Genomic DNA, 21,940 nt, shown 5'->3' on the forward strand with positions numbered 1-21,940 from the left:
TCTTTTTTATATCTTTGTAGGAATAGTTTGGAAGGATAGAAACGATGAATTAATTTGAAAGAAACTTCTTTTATCTTGTTTATTATTAAATATTTAGAGGGTAAACGCCAGATTTTCTTCCATTTTAGGTTTGGAAATAGATTATTCCAATAAGATATCACATTTGGAACAGAGACAACTTTTTTTTTTTTTTTTTTTTTAATAAACCCCGAATATTGCGGTTGTTTACTCTGTTTTGGCCGGAAAAACAAATTTGTCCAACTTCAGAGTCAGCAAGGTTAAATTTCAACAGAGGTTGTTCCTGAGCTGCAGAATTTTTGAGAAGCGTTATCGCACCGGATGGGATAGGATCAAAAACTTGTGCATATTCTCTTGGAGGTATCGGAATGCCGAATTTATCAAGAAATTCAGAATAAGACAGTAAAACACCCTCTGAATTGAAAGTTGTTTAACTAATAAAATGCCATGAGTAAACCAGTTTTCCAAAAATAAAGCTTTGTGTTTATATAATCTGTCTCTGCCTGTACCTGTATTTACTGTAGACCTCTGAACATCCTTTTAATACTCAGTCTGGACACACCCTCTGGGGAGTTACTCCTGCTTATTATTGGTCTTTTCCCAAGTATGGGTGGAGTCAATAGTAAATATCCACTATTATTGGTTAATTATTATGTCAGTCTGTTTATCGTTGTTTCATTGGTTGTTCCAGACGGGGGATTAACGTAAAGTGCTTTGCCTTCAATGAACCACAACGAAGACTAAACTCGCACGAATCCGTCCATTTTATTCATTTGTAATATTGTTAGAGTTTGATTTGTGTCTTTGTAAATCTCGAATTGCTACTTTACCACGCAGCCCTAATCTGAAAGATAAATTGCGGTTATATTTTTAAGTGTTTCTACAAGTGTTTTGAACAAGGAAATCATCTTAGGCTAACGTTATGTAGCAAGCTAATCTCATTTATTCATTAGTAGACTCAGCTGATACAGTGGAAATTGTGATAAATCCGACATAAAGGTAAGAACGTCCTCACAACACGCATCTTTATTACCAGAATTCATTCACACTGATTTGATTGTGACAAAAAGACAATTGACGCTAAACCATAGTTTGTAACCCCGTAAATCTGGGTCACTGTCTACGCCATGCAGTGGAGGGAGGAAGGGGGATTTCTGCTTACATTTGTTCATGTTCACCCTATATTCAGCGAGTTTTCACTACCACCATAACTGTGGAAAAAATGGCTTTTGGCAACAACATGTAACTGCTGGGTTAAATGTTTCCAGGTATGACCGAGTACAAACTTGTTGTAGTGGGGGCAGGAGGTGTGGGGAAGAGCGCCCTCACCATCCAACTCATCCAGAACCACTTTGTGGATGAATATGATCCAACTATCGAGGTGAGAAACTGGACCTGATACCATTAGACACTCCTGGATGAAGAAGAGTATCTCCATTATCTCTAATCTACCCAAGCTTCAGAGGTTTAGATGGTGTTAAACATCTTTTGTCAACAGTATCTGCATCACAGGATATGGTTTCTGTCTCAAATCTATCACGTTTTTTCTTTACACATTTTTTATAGAGGTTTATATTTAAGCAAGTGCTTTACAAGAAGTTCTGCTTTAATCCTTTCCTCAGTAGTGTATTTTGAGGGCAGCAGTGTTTTATTGTTGACAGAAAATAATGTGAATAAGTTAAAAAAGAAAGAACTGCACACCTCAACATGTGGTTCCTTATAAGAATAATTATATTTCAGTGATTTAGTGGCATCCTCAAATATATTCTGGCATTTACTCTTTGTAGAGGAAGATCTATGTGAGTCATTATCAATGCAAAATCAGGTTAATGAAACTTTTAGATTGATAAGGTGAGGTGGAGATAAGTAAAATATCTGTTTATGCTGCCAATGCCTTGTAAAAGCTCCATAAATGTTTTAATTATTGCTGTTAAATTGATGTAGTGGGGAGAAAAGTGATAATACCTACTATACCACATGCCTTATTAGTTAGAAATAATTACTATTAACAGTTCTGTATGAATTCTGAATTTTTTTTAAATAGGGATTTTGGTTGCGTAACTCTTGTCTAGACAGTGTCAAAATACCAAGTTACTTGCAGTTATGAAAAACAGAAGAAGCAGTTTTTCTGTTTATAACAAAACATTTCAGCCAACAGGGTCTTGTTGATACATGACACAGCATGGTTACAGTGGGTAAACTACATGGATGAATATGATGCAGTTTTTCATCAGATTTCTTGGCGAGCAGTTCTAGTGTTGTTGCATTAACGCTCTGCTCTGTCTCTGACAGGACTCATACAGAAAACAGGTAGTGATCGATGGAGAGACGTGTCTGCTGGACATCCTGGACACTGCAGGTCAGGAGGAATATAGCGCCATGAGGGACCAGTACATGAGGACGGGCGAGGGCTTCCTCTGTGTGTTTGCCATCAACAACACCAAGTCCTTTGAAGATGTTCACCTCTACAGGTACAAGGCGCTATTTTAGGCTGTCACAGGATTCTAATGCTTTTATGCTCTTAATAAAAAAAATAGAATCAATAATTTATCAAGAAAACAATCTGCAGAGCTGTAATGTAAATGATCAATAGTTAAAAGTCCTGCAGCTACTTATTACACTATTCAGGTTCAGTTGTTTGCTCAAAGCTTTAATGAGCAGGAACTGCACATGTAATCTATACCATATAGCTCTGTGGGTTCAATAGTGCACTGAAATCTGATTACAGATCATACATTTAAAAGCAGTACTAAAAAAAACCAAAACAAAACCATGATGCATTAACTCAGAATTGTTTGCTGATGGTATATTTTAACAATTACTTCCACTCTTGCAGCAACTGACTAGTGAAGGGATCCTGTTTGTATATATTATGCTCCTTAAAGCTTAACCTTTCTGCCTGATTTGATGATTACATTTATGTACATGCAAACAGTGTCAGATGTCTAATCCTGTCATGAGGGCAGGTATCCTCAAATTAATGTTTGTAGTCCATTGCTCAAAAAGGCAAGTGGCCTCAGTTTTCTAAGGTGCACCTGCATGTGTCTCCTCCTCAGAGAGCAGATCAACAGAGTGAAAGACAGCGACAGCGTTCCCATGGTGCTGGTGGGGAACAAAAGCGACTTGAGCTCCCGTACAGTGGAGACCCGACAGGCGCAGGAGCTGGCGCGAAGCTATGGAGTACCATTTGTTGAGACCTCCGCCAAAACCAGACAGGTATGTAGGAAATACATCAAATATTTTAAGTTTAATTTGATGCATGGACAAACGTTTTTTAGTGTGGATATAATCCCCGCAAATCAATAACATAACAGTAATGGCATGTATATGTATATGTAAAGTGTCAAAGTTTTACTTTTGTGTCTTGCAGGGTGTTGAAGAGGCTTTCTATTCGCTAGTACGGGAGATTAGAAGATACAAGGAGACCAACCGCAGCAACAAGAAGAGCAAGAAGAACACTCAGAGACGTTGCACAATACTATAGCAGACCACACACAAGCATCTATTACAGCACTTGTTTTTATGCTCCCTCATACACACTGCACCTCCGCTTTCTCTTTGCACATGTCCAGTATGCTTCTGGACATCCACTTACAGTAAATGTGGCCATTTATTCATGTGCAGTGCCCATTGAAGACTAAATTCAGGATTTCCTTTTTTAACTGAAATTTGTCCGGCCAGTGTTTTTACTTCACCTGTTGACTTTTTAGGGATAAAGTGTTCACAGCGGTGCACCACCCACTGCACTCGGATGAATTAACACGTTTTTATGTTGACCGATGTTGTAATCGCTCAGTGTAGATCTGACTTACTTGGAGATACCACAAAACGTGACTGTTGAAACCTTTTGGAAGTTGAGAAATGTCTTGTCTTTGTGTTTTTTCTTAGATCGGTGTAGCCTCTGAGATTTGAAACACAACAGCCATATCTCAATTGTTTTTTTTTTTATTTCATAAAAACAGTATGTCAGTGAAAAAGCTGTTTTAGGATAGGATGACCACAGTAACAAAGATTCAAATTGTGTTCCAGACTCTTAGGTGCACTTTATTCTCTTTTTTTTTTTTGTGGTATGTAGGATTAGTTTGTGCCATATACGTTTACTCAGGAATATGGTGTTTTATCAGAAATTGAGGAGAGCCAGCCTTGGTTGGGACTAGATTTCATGTAGTCACACTGTATTCCAATGTATACTTTAACTGCATTTTTAAGCCAGTGTTTTTGATGATGGTAGTTAATGTCATTGTGTCCAAATTCTGTTTCACAGATACAGTTTGAGCATCCGCTACTTAACATCACCCTCTGGTAAAGCATGTGGTTTTCCTTGTCTATATGCTACAGTTAAAACCACATTGATGATGAAACCTGTTTTAATTTAGTACAAACTCTCCAGAGATGTGACACAGCAACAGACTTATCTGATCATACTTGATGCTAGAAGGATATTCAATAGGGCAACAATTTTTAGTTGGCCTTGTTTTATTATTAGTTACGCTAAATGCAATGGACTGATGGGTTTCTGTTTTTTTTTAGCATTACATGCCACTTTTTTCAATCCAGAAAGCCCAGCCTGTATTGATAAACTGCTGAAAGGTGAATCAGCAGCTCCAAACACCTCATTAAAACCATGGATTTCAACTGAACTAAATGTGTTAAAACTTGGTTTGATCTAAAACAGTTTGTCAGTGATGTAAAACCTGGAATGCACTCTGCTGTACAAAGAGCAAATGTGTTTGGCTTTTACATCATTTGTTTTATCCACTTTGTCTCTTTTATAATAAAGACAGTTTAATTAAAGACCCAGTTTCCTACTTTGTGACAAAACATGAACTGACTGTGTTTCGTCATCAGTTGACGACCATTTGCATGAAATTAGCGGAAGGGATGTGGTTAGTGACAGTCAGGATGAACAGGAAGGTGTTAGACTTCCTCTTTTCATTTCCATTAAAGCAACACCTACTGTGATGTTAAATCAGAGCTGAATGGGTGGATTCATACAGTCAGATCGATCCGTCTCAGTGTGGTGATGTCCTATTAAGTTTTAACAGTCCTACAATTCCATTTTCATACAAATGTATACATAATTTGCACTATACGTCATGTATGTAATCACTGTCTACATGATTTTTCCATTGACAATAATGATCACACCTGAACTCAAGAATGTTGACTTTTAATTTTATTTTACAAAATGTTTCTACTTAATGACCTTTTGTGCGTATAAGAAAAGACTGTAATAGTATCATTTTTACAACAACCAAAAGATACAAAAATACAGAGTGGATATGTAATCACAGTAGAGTGAGGCACGGGGACGTAGTGTGTGAACCTCTCACCATCCAAAACGAGCCACCAATTTGCTCTGGTCATCCAGATCTTTCTGAACCTTCTTCCTCATGTAGAAGATGGGACAGTCCCGACTGGAAAAGAGAGCATAGATGAGTGGTGACCCCGCAATGAACACACTGGTTGTCCAGTTAGAATAAGTAAATATCTACTATACCTGGTGCAGAGCACATCCTCATGCAGGGAGCCTTGACATCGCTGACACTGAGTCCAGAGGCGAGAAAAACGCTCCTCCAGTGTGTTCAGATGAAAAATCTGAAATTTACAATGTGAATGTTACCAACTCATGGGCTGAAATTAGTTAAATGCACTTTAATTAAAATTGCCAGGGTTTTGGAGTGAAGGTAATATAAAGACTAGTGATGAACAAAAAAATTAAAAGTGTTTTGCTGCCATTTCATTTACAGTCAACTAGGGCTGCACGATTAATCAATTTTAAGTTGAAATTGGATTATTTAATTAGGACAATGTTTAAAACAGGGTAATCGTCAAATCAAATTTCATCTCTCTCGTGTCTGGGCTACCATAGGCTCCTCCTAACTCTGAGAGCGGTCTCCACACACCAGTAAAAAATGAAGTTTGCTAAGGAGAGTGAGAAGTTTGTGGCCAAAAAAAGCAAGACCAAGTTGGTTGTGTGGAATTGGTATGGCTTAGAAGTTTCCAATGAAGACCAAACCATTCTTCGCTCCAAACTCTGCCTGAAGGTGGTATCAGTCAAAGTCAGGAGCTCAACCAACTTATTTCAGCACCTCAAACTTCGTCACACGCCAGTGGGAGCAGTGGGTTGCATTGTGGGCTGCACACGAAATTGATATGCTGGTAAAATGCCACCACCAGCCCATAAGCAGGTAATGTTAGGGGCTTCATTCTCATGTGGTGTCCCATATAGCAAGACAGAGCTCAGGTGAAAAAGGATTACAGATTTGGCATTTCATCTCACAAAAGATATGGTCCCTCTATGTACAATAGAAAAGGCTGGATCCAAAAACATGTTGAACATAATTGACTCACGCTATGAGCTACCAAGCCACAAATACTTTGGCAAATAGGAAAATTTGTTGAAGTAACTTCTGCTGTCTTTAGTAGTTTTACCCAAAAATCAAAAATTGAATTTTTATAGGAAAAAAAAATTGGGATTTTATTTTTGGCCAAAATCGTGCAGCCCTACAGTCAACTGATATCTTGCTTACCTCTTTTTGGTAAAGTTCAGACTCTTTCTTCTTACAGAAATCACACACAGCCCCTGTTATGACACAGATGTAATTTATTAATAACACTGTGCTTTACGAATGGACTTGACCAAGACCCTGGAAATTCTATATTTAACAAGAACTGATAGTTTTTTGAAGACTTTTTTTGTTCTCTAAGTATAGTCACCGTCTGTTTTGAGCACTGCTTTGCAGCCGATACAGGTGCTCCTCTTCTGGGCAAACGCCATGAGGCCTCCAACCTTTGACGTCAACACAGTTTTACAGCGTGTGTGGTCGCCCTCTGAAAGAAACCAGGATTAAAGATTTAAACATCTATTACTCACTCGTGTAAAAGTACAAGTCCAGTTTCTTCTAAGTTTGTAAACTGGGCTGTGCAGCTTTGACCCTTGCTATAGTTATATGTGAGTGTGTGTGGGTGGACTCACTGAGCAGGACGCTCTCTGCTTTGCTCTCTCCCAGGATGGGCTCAAATATTCTCATGAGGGGCTTGGAAAGCTGTTGGTCCAGGTAGTACTGAGTGTCAATGGGAATGTTGTTCTCCAGTACATAGATGGGGTCCTGAAGCAGCGGCAGCAGTATGTGGAAGAACAGCTCATAAGATTCAAACACATACTATATTTGTGAGAATACACCAGGGTTCTTATAGGGACAAAACATTATTGAAACTGGAATGAGGGATGTGAGATATGGCCAAAACACAGAAATCAAAATGAATAATCCGTTGAAACTTTAAAGTAATTTTAAATAAAATAAAGGACCACTTGTGGACAACAACAACTCTAGAAATATATACACAATGAATATATAACAGTAAACAAACGAGTTTTCAACAATATAAAGACTATAATGAACACGATGACAAGGACTAAAACAAAGTGGAACTATAAGTAAAATCAGTTTAGTTTACTTTAAAGTTTCTAGTTCTGTTTTGTTTTTGGTTTTTTTTACAATTTATGATGCACAAGAATATAATGGCTTTGCACAACATGGGGCCTTTAACCCTCAGAGACCAAGAAATGTATTAGTGGTACCTGACCTGTACTAGTTCATTTAGTTTTTTAATAGTATTTTTTCTATAGTATCCATCAGAATCAGGTACAAAACATCATCTGATTCGTAACTAGCTCAACATCCTCCAGTTCATTTAAAGTTACAATTTTCAAAAAAACAAACAAACAAACTGATGAATCAGTTGTGCAGTGTTAGGGTCTAATCACATTAACTATGAAGCCTCTACATGTCCAAATAAGAGCTGCGTAATGTCACTAAAAAGTTGAGGAATTCCACTTTACTTTTTTAAAGCATGTGTGTGGATTAGTGGTTTAATTATTAAACATTTTTGAAAAATACACATTTAAGCCACAGATGATGGTCTCAGTGACTCATAAAACAACTGTTTTATGAGTCACATTTAATGTTTTATAGGATGTAGAATGAAAGATTATCATCCTACTCTTCTCAATTTCTATAAATAAAGGCTTTCATCATAAATCTGACATAACTAAGTAAAACTAGTCAATGAGTAGACAAGCTAAAAGTATCTATGCATTAATAAAACTAAAACTGTAAATCTGAACAAACAAAAAACTATGAAAATGTACCTAAGTCAGAGTAAGCCCTCTCCTCCCGCCCAATTTTTTATTTTGATTTTTTTTATTTGTTCTATATTATACAACAACAAAAAAACAAACAAACTTGGATTAGCATCTTCATTCATATTCGATGTGCGGCTAGTGCTACTGAAATTTACCCGAAAGGGAAGTTTTGTATGACCTGCCTCTCTAAATAAACAAATGGGGGAAAAAAAAAAAAAAAGAAAATGTAACTAAGTAAATCTGTAGTACATATTATGTCAAAGGTAATGCTACAGACCTCCGACTTCATATAAGCAGCTGCTCCCTTTGCAGCCTTGATGATAACGTATGGAACTCTGTCTCCCAGGTTGGGGGCGCTGCCTGCGTCACGTTTCCTCATCCTGCAACATTTCAGAGTTGAGAGGTCAGTGCCAGCATAGTTTCTCTTTTCCTAAATATTTACAGCAAAATCCTTATCTCATTGGTTGACCAGACCTCTCAGCCAGCTCCACGTGTGCCTGTTTGCCGGCGTACTCCTGAGCTGTGCGTGTCAACTCCTTGGTGATAACCAGCTGGCTGATGTCGATTCGGTTGCACAGCAGGTCTGAGATCACCTCTTTAGCATGAGCCACAGCACCCTGAGGGTCTCTGAAAACACAGTTGTGATCATCTTTTCTTCTCTTTTGAAGCCAAAAGCCACCTTAAGATTCAGCAAGGCAACAAGGCAGAAAAGTGGGCAAAAGAGAACTTCAAACTAAAGGTGTGTGTTTACCTATCGATTAAGATTTTCTGCAGACATGTGTTGATGAGGTTAGCCACCAGAGGGCAGTTGTCTCTGCGGACCGTCTCAATTCCTTTACAGTCCATCTTGTCATGTGTGTCTGCACTGGTGGAGAAGTACAGACCTGCATAGCGCTTCTTGTTGATCAACAGGTATGGGTAGTATACCTGAGGGAGAAAATAGGATGAGAACACACTCCAAACCCAAGTTTTGAGCGATTAAAGCAAAAAAAAAAAACAACCACGTCTCATATGGATACATTCTTTGACACGCTGGTGGTTAAAGTAAACTCACACCATTCAAATGTTACCTTCTCAAACTCCAGCTTGATGGGTGGGGTGAAATGCGACGATACCCATTCTGCTGCCTCTTTCCCAATAGTCATGGCCTCCTTTACGGTGGCAACTCCAAGCTTCACCATGACAGAGTCTGTGTCCCCGTAAATGACCTAACAATGAGGAAAAATAACATGCTCACATATCAGTGTTTGAATTACAGTGGTCAACAAATCTATTTATAAATTTCCACTGATGTTTGACATTTTAACCAGCAAAACTGGGGGAGAAAAAAAAGAAAGAGGTGGTTCCATATTGAAGACTGCCACGTGTTCCTCACCTTAGCATCAGCTGTGTAACCGTTGGAAATGGTGTACTTGGACTCAACCAGCTGTTTGGTTCGCTCAATCATCTGTCTTCCAAACCCAGTCACACTCTACATAAGATGAAAGTTTTAACACTCATAAATAAGTGACTTGTTCTGTTGCAAAATGATGGAAAAAAAAAAAAAACATTTCGCTGCTGAGCAACACATTTGATCCCAAGATTGTCCATACAGATAGCAGCAGAGGGTTGTTGTTCATTTATGTTCACTGTTTAGTAACTTCTACAAACACCTGTTTTGTGGTTTCCATTTTAACAGTAATCTTTGCTCCACATCTCAGCTGTTCAACATTTGAGGTCTGACCATGCATCTGTGCTTAACAACAGAAAGAGTGTTTACAGCAAGGCGGAAAGTAAACAGCTGAAATATTTATCTAGTCAATGCTCAACAGTGAATTAAAAATGCAAAAATTCACTTATTAAACATCTGACTCTCCCTTTGGCTATGGACTCAAATTTTGTTCATACTTTCTGTACAGGCGGTGACATTCAGCTGCAGTGTTTGTGTAAAGATGTACCATAACTATTTACCTGGGAGATTTCAAGACACGGCAGCTTGCCCACCTGGGCCCCTGTGAACCCGTAGACAGAGTTGGCACTGATTTTTAAGGCCAGTTGTCGACCATCCAGCACCTGCTTCTTGAAAGGGTCAGTTTCCTTCTTCAGTTCTGCTTTGGCCCTGTGGACACACAGTATAGGACAAGCTGCAGTCCAAGGCTACGTGAGCCTAATTCTGGAACATGAAGAGAGCATTTTTGCCCTTTGGGAAGTTATCTATATGGTGTTAAAATTTAATCTGGATTGCAAACCCAAATTCTTCCAATGAGGATTAAGAATGGTAATAAAACCTACTACTGAGATGTTTAAAATGTGTAACCTTTTGCAACCCTTTAACTTTTTGCAGCATTTCAGATAATTCCTTTGACTTATTAAAAGTGATTCAAACCAGTTTTATAACATACTGGTAGATAATCATAATGATAATTCTGATGGTAAGAGACAAGAGTGGATAAAAGATTTAGGAACAGACATCTCATTAAATGAATGGAGTACAATTTGTTCAATGACTCACACTAGAACCATCAATACCCGTTTAAGATTGGTACAATTTAACTGGGTAATGCGAACTTATGTCTCCCCAGTACAATTAAATAAATTCAATCCTAATATACCAGACTTATGTTACAAGTGTAATAATTATCAGGGTTCATTATATCACTGTTTGTGGAAATGTGATGAGATTCAAAAATTCTGGAATTCTTTGTTGAAATATGTTTCACAGATTACATCTTATCCGATACCTGTGTGTCCTAAATTATGTATACTGGGCATTTATCCTGTAAACTGCTCTTTATCTGCTAAAGAAAGAAAAATGGTTGATTTATGTTTATTACAAGCTAAGCGGTATATCGCTTTGTGTTGGAAAAATATTGGTCGCCCCTCTTTTGACATCTGGTTAAATAATTTAACCTCAAATTTGGCTCTTGAGAAACTGACATATACGGTTAAAAAGAGAACTTCGGAATTCTATAACATTTGGAAGATGTTTTTGGATTAATTAAGAGTGGTGATAATGAAGGGGTAGTGAGTAAGTGACAAATTGGGACATTTTGTTTGATGTGGGAATGTACATGTATAGTATTATTTCAGTTCTATACCTAAGTTCTATTTATTATGTTATTTAATCAGCTGTTTCCATGTAATGCTGTCAGATTAATGTTTGTCACATCTTTTTGAGATTTATTTTATTTATTTTCATTTTATGTATTTATTTTGCTTTATTTATATATATTTATTTTCATTTATTCATTTATTTATTTATATATTTATTTTTTCTCTGCCATGTTCAAGATGTTCATGATGTTTAAAGTTTTGTATGAATGAAAAATAATAAATAAATGTTTATTAAAAAAAAGTGATTCAAACCTCTTCCTGGCAGACAGAAGATTCTCCAAGATCTCAGGCAGGAGACCCTTCCGCACAGAGTTCTTCACAAACAGATCACCAGTTGGAGTCTTGATAAAGTCGTCGGGTGAAAGTCTGCAGGCAGTTTCATTCATTAGCTCACGACATTAATATCCGTCTCATTTAAAACACTGAACTGCTTATGCATTGTATACATTTAAATATTGCTTGTGGAATTTTAATAGGTAAGCTGCTCACCCCAATTTCTCCACTGAGCTTTTCTGCAGCAGGGTGGTGTAGCACAGATTGTGGGCCATCATAATGGATGGATACAAGGAGGAGAAATCCAGCGTGGCAATAGGAAGACTGTAATACCTGCATTTAGGAGAATGGGGTGATGGAAATGTATGAGAAGACTGCACTACCAGAGCATCATCACAGACACACAGCAGACACACAGTACACACCCTTTCTCTGGCTCAATAACAGTGGCTCCAGTGTAGTCTTCTCCTCCCTCTGTCTTTACAACTGGCATGACCAGGTCCTGTTTCATGGCCTACGAATGTACATACACTTTCAGCCTCCATCTTAAATCCACGTGTGATTTACAGTAACTGTCCTGTGTGTGTGTTTCATTACCTGTCGAAGCAGCTGAGAGACGACTTTGATCTGCTGGCCCCTTGAGAGCAGGTAGGTGAGAGGCACTCCAGTCACTCGAGCCATCTCCATGTAGTTGATCACACACATCAGCTTCTGCAGCAGTCGCAGAGGGAGGTAGGCATCTTTCAGGCAGTACACAGCCAGACGACGGCGAGTCTGTTCGTTGCCATTCTGAAATGGAGCCAAAAAGGATGATGAAAGACCAGCAACAACACTGTTTTCAAAGAATCCTTTACTAGATACAACCCCAAGCACGTCATATTTTTTTTTTTAAAAAGGAGCTCAGTGTAGTTTTTACTTTAAAATTTGTCCTTAGAGGGTTTCGAATACAGAATTCTGACACCATGTCAAAACTGTAAATGTACTGTATTGGAGACATGAACTGAATTTATTCATAGCCACAAGTCAGTGTGCCACTAGGGCCAAGCTGAGCATAAGGACTCATCAAAACCAACTTTCAGACACAAATTACATGACTAACAACAAATATAAGCACTGCACTTGTTTTCACTACAACACAGAGCTCCGTAGAAAAAGAATGTTTTAAAGTTTGATACTGAAAAGGCAGAGTTTCTTCTACACAGATGAGTCTGATTATGAGGTTTATGAAATGATAAAATTACTGTATTATCGTATGTTCACCAAGTTTGCTGTTTGTTGATCCACAGTTCAGACTAAACTGTGACAGTTCAGACTGTTTGGGCAAAATGGATCATCAGTGCACCTAAAACAGCTAAGCTAACAGAGCTATACTCAGGGTTCCTACAGGTTTCTAGTTGTTAAAATTAAGACTTTTAAGACCTTTTTAAGACTACTTAGAATAGAATTTAACACCCATTTCACTGCCATACTAGCAAAAATTTGTGACTTCTAGAATTTAGAAAAATGTATTTATTTACTCCAATGCCTTGATTCCCACCATTCAGACTTATTTCTAGTTCCTCATTTCAATATAAATTGTCAGATGGAACTGAGTAGACTAATGTTACTTTCTTTGCAGTTTGGACATTTAACAGACACATTTGAAAACAATACAGTGAACAAGTTTATGGCAACATAACTTAAGACCTACCATGTCAAATTTAATACCTTTTCAAGACTTTTTTAAGGTATTAAATGCAGATTTGTACATTCAAGACCTTTAAGACTTTTTAAGACCCTGTGGGAACCCTGTACAATGTAAACTATCAGATGACACAGCATGTGAAAGTTGTAAGGGGCAGTGTTATTTCAACCAACAAGTTTTGTTTGAAGGAAAAACTTTATATGACCATATATTAATAAGTTTCAGACTTTATTGAGTGATGCAGCCTAGAAAATGGCACTTTGGTGGTGGTTTGGGTACAGTGAGTATAACTATCTCTGCCACTCATTTAAACACATATCTAAATTGGATGCTAGATCTACTCCAGATGCAGTGAGAGGCTGGTTTGTGTTTTACCTGTAGATCAGTGATGATAGAGTGCTGCACATCCTCCTTCTGTTCTTGCAGAAAGTGGAAACTAACAGCGTTCAATGTGTATGAACGCAATTTATAGTCCCTGAGGAGGACCTGTTAAGAAATACACACAAGTTAGATAATACTTACTGTGAAGAGTTTTAATCCACTGTTTAAAAAAACTTTTAAAACATTCTGATCCAAACTATGAACCCCATATTATCTGTATGTTAATGCTAATATTGTTTTATTGTTACTATTGATGAAGAATAAAGTACTGACCTGTAGCAGATCAAACTGAACTCGGCCTTCCATGTTAATGGTTTTATTCTCTCGTCGTCCCATCTGTTTGCTCTGGAAGTTCAGATCTCGCAAGACTGACTTAATGCCTCGCACTCGGCCCAGGTACGGAAACAGATTCACCTGAACACATACAGAGCACATGTGTTGAAGTAATGGGGAGAAAGGAATGTGTTTTTGTGTGAATAGAAAACTGATGTAGGTTATCTCATTTTTGAGCTTAGTGGAAAGTCCAACCTTTAAAGCTGCTGCTCTGTTGAGCAAATAGGGAAAGTCAAAGTTTTGGATGTTGTATCCAGTGATGATGTCTGGGTCCACTGTGCGCAAAAACTCTGCCCAACTCTGCTCACAGACAGGCACACAAAAAAAAACAGACAAACTATGAAAAAAAAAAAAAACATCTGGAATTAACTGTTTGCAGAACTTTACAAAAGCCAGTGTTATTATACCTGAAGTAACTGTTTCTCCTGTGTAAAGCACAATATCTGAGAGCCCACAATGCTGGCACAGGACTGGAGTGTGAACACAGTGCGAATGAAGGGCTCAGTCTCACCCTGACGCTGGACCATAGATGCTATCTGAATCACAGGGTCTTTGTCTGCTTCTGGAAAAATTCCTGAAAAGAAAGAGTTAACACCTCATTGACTCTCTATAATACATTTTTTATGATCATTAACTATGATTTTGATGATGATGCATTTATGTTTGTGAAAAAATTTATGTATACACTTTTTTAGTACATTAATTGTATGGCTTTTTATGTTTTGTTTTGTTTTTTAAATCTATTCTTGTATTTTATTCTTTTATTTGGGTGTTATTTATTCTTCTGTACAGCACTGTTTTCTTTTTTGTACAGTTCTATGTCTTTTAATCTATTCTGTATTTTATTCTTTTATTTTGGTTTTAATTATTCTTCTGTACAAAACTTTGATCCACTGCAGTTGTTTTAAAGTGCTTCACAAATAAAGTTGGATTGGGTACATTAATCATAACAGAGAAAAAGACAGACATGTACCTTTTCTTCCTGCACACTCAATGTCAAAGCTAAGGACCCTGAGTGGTGCAATCCGCTGCCAGTCTCCTTCTGCAGGATGACTTATCATATCTGTCCAACCCACATCCACTTCATATTGACACAATGACGCCTGAAGACCAAACCCAGGGGGGAAAAGAGCACATAAAACACAGCTTATAGGAAAAACTGCAAATGCACAGCCTGTATGAGAACCCATGTAAACCACAGGTAAAGCTGACATACCTTCCCTGGATACCGAGAATCTGTTTCTCCTTGGCTCTTCTCTTCTCGTACTCTGTACTTGCCTTTGGGGAGTTCAATCCAACAACATCCCACAACATCACTATCCACCATGAACCTATTGAAACACAGGAACTCATGAGGCTGATAAAGTACATAAAATCTGAGGGACTAAATATAGCCAAGATAAAATATACTGTTAACTCTTACCCACAGTTAGTTATTCAAGTATTGACTGGAATAAATAAGACTTATACACAACCTCAGAGTTTACACAGAAAAGCAAGTGGTTTAGCAACTTCTGAAGCAGATTTATGCTTTATGAAAGATTTGGGAACTTAATGCATTGTATATCAGTCAGATTACTGAGGACACACACAAACCTGATTTCAAAATCTATGTTGGCCTCGTAGGATTGGTAGCTCTGGATGGGGAAGGGTCCAAACTTCAGGCCCTGCTCCAACAGCCTCTTCGCTGGGGCAATAAGCCGAGGCATCGCCATGGTTATCCTCAGGAAATCCAGGCTACGTTTCCCATGGTAACCATACATGCCTGTGGGAGAAGACACAAATGAAATCCAGGATTGATAAGAAAGAAACTGCTGTGTAATGTAAATACTGACAGCCCTTTTGAACCTTTCTGTGAACTTGAATCACAATGATCATAGTAATTTAATCAAAGATGATATTTATATGCATTTTAAAAGAACTGTCATTTATACTTACTCTCTTTTCGAGTAATGTCCACAGCCAACACAGTGACAGATATGTTATCCTTATTGGATCGCATGTCCTTCAGGACAGCAGTGTTCAGCTCCCTTTTAAATTCACCCAGGTATTCAGATGTAAACCCTATTAAAAGGGAACAGGAAGAATGAAAATGATCCAAAATGAATTTTTAAAAATAGCTATTAAACCTCTAAATATAGCATCATCCAACTACAGTATTCATATTCATAGTTTATTTATGTACTGCCAAAAGGGAAAGTACTCACCATTTGGTGCAGGAACATAGAAGTAAGGTGCAAAACCATGAACATGGCAACACACACTGTTGCCGCCGTCTGTTACCCCAAACATCCGAATGATTGGGACTTTTCCTTGTAACTGTCCCGGCATTCCAGCCACTGCTGTCCCTGCACAACACGAATATAGAATACAATGAAGGAGCATTCCTCTACACTTACAGCAATGGCATTAGAGCACACAGTGTAAAGAAGATTGAAGTTCTAAAGCCTGTAAACAAAGGGTGTTATTATCTCTTAGAAATTGTGAAATCTGGTTAGATTAGATTAAATTAGATGAGACTTTATTGGTCCGACAATGAGGAGATTCACTCGTCAAGGCAGCAACAGAATAAAATGCAAGAAATGTGCATTCATAAAGCTAGTCCAAAAGACAAACAATATAATAATAATAAAACTCTATAGGTTATATACATTTTTACATTATCATTTTTATTAATCACCTGAACAATAAATCTGATCGTAGTAAATTTAAAATTGACAGACCGACATTTCAGAAAACCAAGACTACAGCTCTCACCTAAATAATAGTCTAGATCAATCTGCTGAAACACCAATGTTTCAGAGGACGAGTCCAGTGTGGGGGCATTAGGCCGTTTCCAGCGAGGATTGAGGTCTGCTGAAAAGAGGTCACCTGACAGAATGGGAAAGAAGGGAAAAGGTAAATCATAGTGCATTATTAATCATAACATTGAGTACAACTCAGAAATGTTTAATAATGGTTAACTAGTCCCCAGCTGCTGCTTACTATTAACACGCAGTAGCATTGTTAACAGTGCGAAGCTAAACATGCTTCATGTCAGGGCTGGATTATTAATTCAACACTTCACACTTGTTATTAAAGCCACCACCTACACAAATGACCTACCTTAAAAGTAAGACAAAGTAGGCTGTAAAATAAACGTGACTGTTAATCCACAGGTAGATAGGAGCTACCGATAAAATAGCGTATGAAGTACCTTAAGAAAAGATAAAAATTTGTGTCATGGCAGCTCATCAAATGTGTTTTAAGTGGACTGTTCAAGTTAGACAAATCTCAAGACAAAATACTTACCACAACCCAGACACTGAAATTCCTGGCCTAAAAATACACCACTTCCATTAACACTTAAACTGTGCTTTTTATAAAGTGACCTACCGACAGGAATAACATCATGTCCCGCCTGCCCCTCCATTTCCTCCATGTCCATCTCTCCTTCGTCAAACATGGACAGCTCCTCTTCAAAGTGCGATGGACTGTCCTCCCATTCTGTGGCCATTTTGCCCCGTTTGGCCTGAGACACACCACCCACAAATGGGCCACCATTACGTCTTTTAAAATCCATCCCTACGAGTAAAAAAAAAAAAGAGAAAATATGTAAAGTAACACTGGAGGTAAAGAAGAACTTGAAATCAACTTCATATTCATATACACACATATGCATTTAGAATATAAGTAACATGTTCAATAGGTCACGTTTGAAGAATATGTACGACAAACTAAGTAATATAGTATGTGGAATAAGGCTGCACTTAACAGTTTCATTTTTGATCGATCTGTCCATTATGTTCTTTAGAAAAAGGGTTTTAAAAAGTCCATCTGAGTTTCCAAACGCCCAAGACGATGTCCTAAAATATCTTATTTGGTCCCAAACCCAAAAATATTCAGTTTACGGTCAAAGAACAGGAAAGAAACGAAAACATATAGCAATTTACAAAGCCATTAACAGCTCAAACAAAGTGGGTGGAAATCAGTGTAACATTTGACAACTAATAAATGAATTGTTCAGAGCCCTAATGTACAGAATTAAAACTAAAAAAGAGACTAAAAGAAGATGTATATCTGTTGTTGGAGTTAAACTATGGAATGAGGCCAGCATGGATTTAAGAACATGCAGCCCATTTTTTATATTTTAAAAAAAATGGTACGTAATGTAATTTTTGAAGGAAACAATTGTTAAGCTCTAATAAGTAATAGGTAAATAATTTATTTTTGATTCTACATTAAATTACCATTAATTTGGTTGGTTAAGTTTTCTATTTTTCTGGTTTAGTTTCACTGTTTTATGTTTTTGATTTTTTGTTTGGTTGTATGCATTGCTGTTTTTTCTTTTTCCTATACTGAATGCTGGGTAGCTGAATTTGTTATGTAGGACAGGCATTAATATAAGCATTCTGCTTCTGCCTGTGCCTTTTCAGTCATTAACCTGTTGGTAATATTTGTAGTGTTGACACTGGTTGTATTATTATGTGATGACTGAATAAAGAATTTCGTCATCATAAAACACAGTTGCTTAGTAGTCCATAAATGTTGTACAGCATCTAGTCCATTTCAGGTCCACCTGTGCTACCGGCTAGAAGGTTGTACAACCCTGGCAAAGGATCATGTGTGCCACATTGCACTATACAGATACCACATTATACTAAAAAAAAGTTACTGTTGAACAACACAGTATTAAGGATGCTTTTACATACGGAAAACTTGACGCAAACATTGTGCTGTCAGTTATAAAAAAGATTTTCTCGTGCAGCACTATTCCCATAAAAAGTATTTTTTTCTATCACTCAAACATCGTTTACCTAACATTATGACAATCATCATAAACTCAGAAACGTGGAATGCAGAAAAGAAAGGACTTTTATTATTATTGCTGACAAACACCAACAAATAAGACAACACTTCCCATAATGCACAGCTTGCGTCCATGTAGCTAGCTTAATTGTGGCAGTGCTTGACAACAGCAACGCAGATTCAAAACTAGCTGTTTTTCACGAACGTTAAATATTTTTATATTTTTCATCCTTACGTGTGTTGTGGTTAGCTACATCTTTGCTTCAGAAGGTGTTCTGTGCTGTTTCAGTAAGTTACAGTTCATAACACATCCACGTGCTAATGCTTCACTTTTATCGTCTAACGTCTCTCAAACTGGTAGGTCGTTTTGTTTCTGTATTGCAGCAGTAAGGTTAGTGCAGATTTATTTTTAAGATGAATCTAGAGCAGCTGTTGGCTTTTTGTCGAGCTACAGCAGTAAGCTAACTGCGCCACTGTAAATACAGAGCAAACAGGCGCCAAGTCTGATCTTACCTAAATGCAGGACTGAAGACTGTCAAACCTGTCAGCACTGATAGCCACCGCTGGTCCGTTTGGAACAAAGTCAAAAGCACACTTAAGAGTTACTTCTTGACAATGGACCCCGGTTGACAACAGCTCCCGCCACTCTTTAATTTGTGAACTTTCACCGGGGAAAGCGCGGAAAATTTCCGTTTTGTTACACGACCCAATAGTAAAGTCATGGACCGTGACGTCACTCATAAAGCGGAAGTTGAGCTGTTTCTCAGCGCGCCATAGGACCGGACCTTGTGTATTAAATAAACCGCGTATTCGGGGTAAAATGACGTCAAAGAGAAGGAGGAGCATCATACATCCACGGAGAGCAACAAACTGTCCAACTATAGAAAGAAATATGGAGGTTTGACATGACAGAAGGCTCTTCACTGGTTGAACAGAAACATAATGCAAGTCTTCTTATACTAAATACTAAATTGGCATCTTTAGTGTAAACTTCACTGGAGACGCTAAAGCAATGCCTTAACCCTTTCATACATGAATTATGAGAACCTTAATCAAGATTTTTTTTTCCTGAGTGTTTTATTCCTCTTTAGGCATGAAAAAAGCAATATGATTGATTTTTTTCTTTTATGAACGTATTTTTCATGGGATAACAAAAATGTCCATTCAGCTGGACACCATGCATTTACTGACATACTGTGTGAAAACTATGAAATACATTTTTTAATGCTGTTAATCCGTTCTCACATTTTAACATTCTATAACCTCCTGAGACTCAGCAATGTATTTTTGTCCTCTGTAGGGGACAAGAGTTTTACAGCTTTATGAAAAAAAAAATGCTTTCCCCTGCAAAGGACATTCCATAATTAAAAAATAATGATAATAATAAAAATCTATCTGAAAAAACAATCAAGACAGTTATTAAATGTAAAAAAGCCAAAACTTTTCCTTTCCTGGGTCCCTAGTTATTACTCAGATATGCAAAAAAAAAAACAAAAGTTGTTTTTAAAAAAACCCTGTTAATTACAGTCTAATAACCATTAGCAATTGATTTACACTCAAATATGTTACTGCAGGTCAGGTTGATCAAGAACAGTAATGGTATGAATTGCGTTGTATGGGATGATGCATAAGTGTCCACTGTGTTGGTTGATATGCAAGTAAAACAACAAAATCCATGAATATACAAGAGAACAACTTTGAATAGCTGTCCACTGTAGTGACCACTATGCATGAAAGGGTTAAAGCATAAATTCACAATCAGTGGTGCCATCAATGCTCTATAAGAAGAATAAAAATAATTATAACCTAAATTTTGTGCTGAGGTTTGCATTTCAGATCCCTGTACTTTTACTGCATTTCCATTTTATGCAACTTTATGCTTCTAGTACACTACTTAGGCAATCAGAAGTAGGCTACATAATACACTTTTTACTCCACTAAATTTGTGACAGCATTAGATATTTTTGTGTTTACAGTTCCTCATTCTGCTCATCACTAAAGTTTATAATAAACTTAAGGATGAAATGTATAGGTTGAGAAAATTATCTTCCATTTTCAGTCAAATCATCTATTAATCCCTCTTGGTTTAGCTGGAAAATGCAATGTTTCAAAGATGGAAACAGGGTTGGTTTTAGAGATATGCAATCTTATTTTAATATGATACATTGCTCAGTTTTGTTTAAACTACCCAACAGAATATAAAGCCTTAGATGAATTAAAAGCATTAAATGAGGCTCCAGTAATGAACAAAAACATACCAATGAATGCAGCAATAATGTAAATGTAAAAACATGATATATGAGAGCAAAGCACTTGCATTTTATTCCTGTTTGACTTTTCATACTTGAATGGTGCCTAAATGGGGTTTTGTAGTGGAGTATTTTACGGCTAAAATTTGCTTAGAGGTCTTATTTATGTCTTTGCACATAAGAAATCAATATAAGTGAATCCCCAAAGGAACTTTGTGTTGGTAAATGCAAGTTATGCAAATTTACAGGATTTCAGTTCTGTTGCAACATGTTGATGGTCATATGAACTATGTTTTCAGCTCAAAAATGTCCAATTTCATCACAATTAATGCTATATTTTCATGTCACAAATGGCCAAGTTAATATTTTAACTGAATTTACCTGAAAAACAAATATTCTATTCTTTTAGATTCCCCAATTTTTCTTACAAGATTATATACTACATATCACATGTTTTATTTTTACAGGTTGCAATATGGAGTATGGTGCTGATCCATCCTGCTTATGTTACGTCAATACATACATTAAGAATGTCACACGTCACTTTTTAAATCAACAGTTTTCTGATAATATGCATTTTTATAAAGAAATAACAATTCTATATTGTTATTTACTCTTTAGTATGATGATAAACTATACAATAAATAATTATGATACTAGTTTTTGCACAGGGATCATTTCTGGAAACGGTGACATTGCTGCCGAGCATCAGTATGATGGGATCTGTAACAACCATGTCACATCCATCCACTGCCACATTTTGTGTTTTTGTGTCAGCTGTTATTGTTTTAGATCCACAATACTAACATTTATGAATAAGAGGAGAATTGGCAGCAGTAAGTATATAAGTTTATTATTAATAAAGTACTGGTACTGACCAGATCATCATGGGTAATGCCACGTCCATCCGCTGTCACGTCCGTCCACCAGTTATTTATGCTCTTTCTAATGCTATCTAATCTATTCTGTGTT

The 21,940-nt window shown here is 37.2% G+C and overlaps 2 protein-coding genes across 2 annotated transcripts; one reads left to right on the forward strand and one right to left on the reverse strand.

Annotated features, from left to right (window-relative positions):
* Positions 1–716: 716 nt before the first annotated feature.
* On the forward strand, positions 717–4,812 carry LOC115424687 (GTPase HRas). Its single transcript, XM_030142077.1, has 5 exons — positions 717–1,017; positions 1,287–1,399; positions 2,311–2,489; positions 3,075–3,234; positions 3,389–4,812. The coding sequence occupies exons 2-5, from the start codon at positions 1,289–1,291 to the stop codon at positions 3,500–3,502; spliced, it is 564 nt and encodes a 187-aa protein (XP_029997937.1). The 5' UTR covers positions 717–1,017; positions 1,287–1,288; the 3' UTR covers positions 3,503–4,812.
* A 367-nt stretch (positions 4,813–5,179) lies between these two features.
* pold1 (polymerase (DNA directed), delta 1, catalytic subunit) lies at positions 5,180–19,430 on the reverse strand. Its single transcript, XM_030142073.1, has 27 exons — positions 19,233–19,430; positions 17,307–17,495; positions 16,689–16,802; positions 16,139–16,279; positions 15,870–15,995; positions 15,528–15,696; positions 15,148–15,262; positions 14,905–15,034; positions 14,339–14,505; positions 14,127–14,231; positions 13,872–14,012; positions 13,593–13,703; positions 12,131–12,322; positions 11,959–12,047; positions 11,750–11,866; positions 11,513–11,626; positions 10,118–10,265; positions 9,543–9,638; positions 9,238–9,375; positions 8,919–9,094; positions 8,642–8,794; positions 8,445–8,547; positions 6,998–7,130; positions 6,739–6,852; positions 6,552–6,604; positions 5,519–5,616; positions 5,180–5,435 (listed from the first exon to the last, which is right to left on the reverse strand). The coding sequence occupies exons 2-27, from the start codon at positions 17,491–17,493 to the stop codon at positions 5,348–5,350; spliced, it is 3,318 nt and encodes a 1,105-aa protein (XP_029997933.1). The 5' UTR covers positions 17,494–17,495; positions 19,233–19,430; the 3' UTR covers positions 5,180–5,347.
* Positions 19,431–21,940: the final 2,510 nt, after the last annotated feature.

The sequence above is a fragment of the Sphaeramia orbicularis genome, chromosome 8 (assembly GCF_902148855.1).
Source record: "Sphaeramia orbicularis chromosome 8, fSphaOr1.1, whole genome shotgun sequence".
Lineage (NCBI taxonomy): Eukaryota > Metazoa > Chordata > Actinopteri > Kurtiformes > Apogonidae > Sphaeramia > Sphaeramia orbicularis.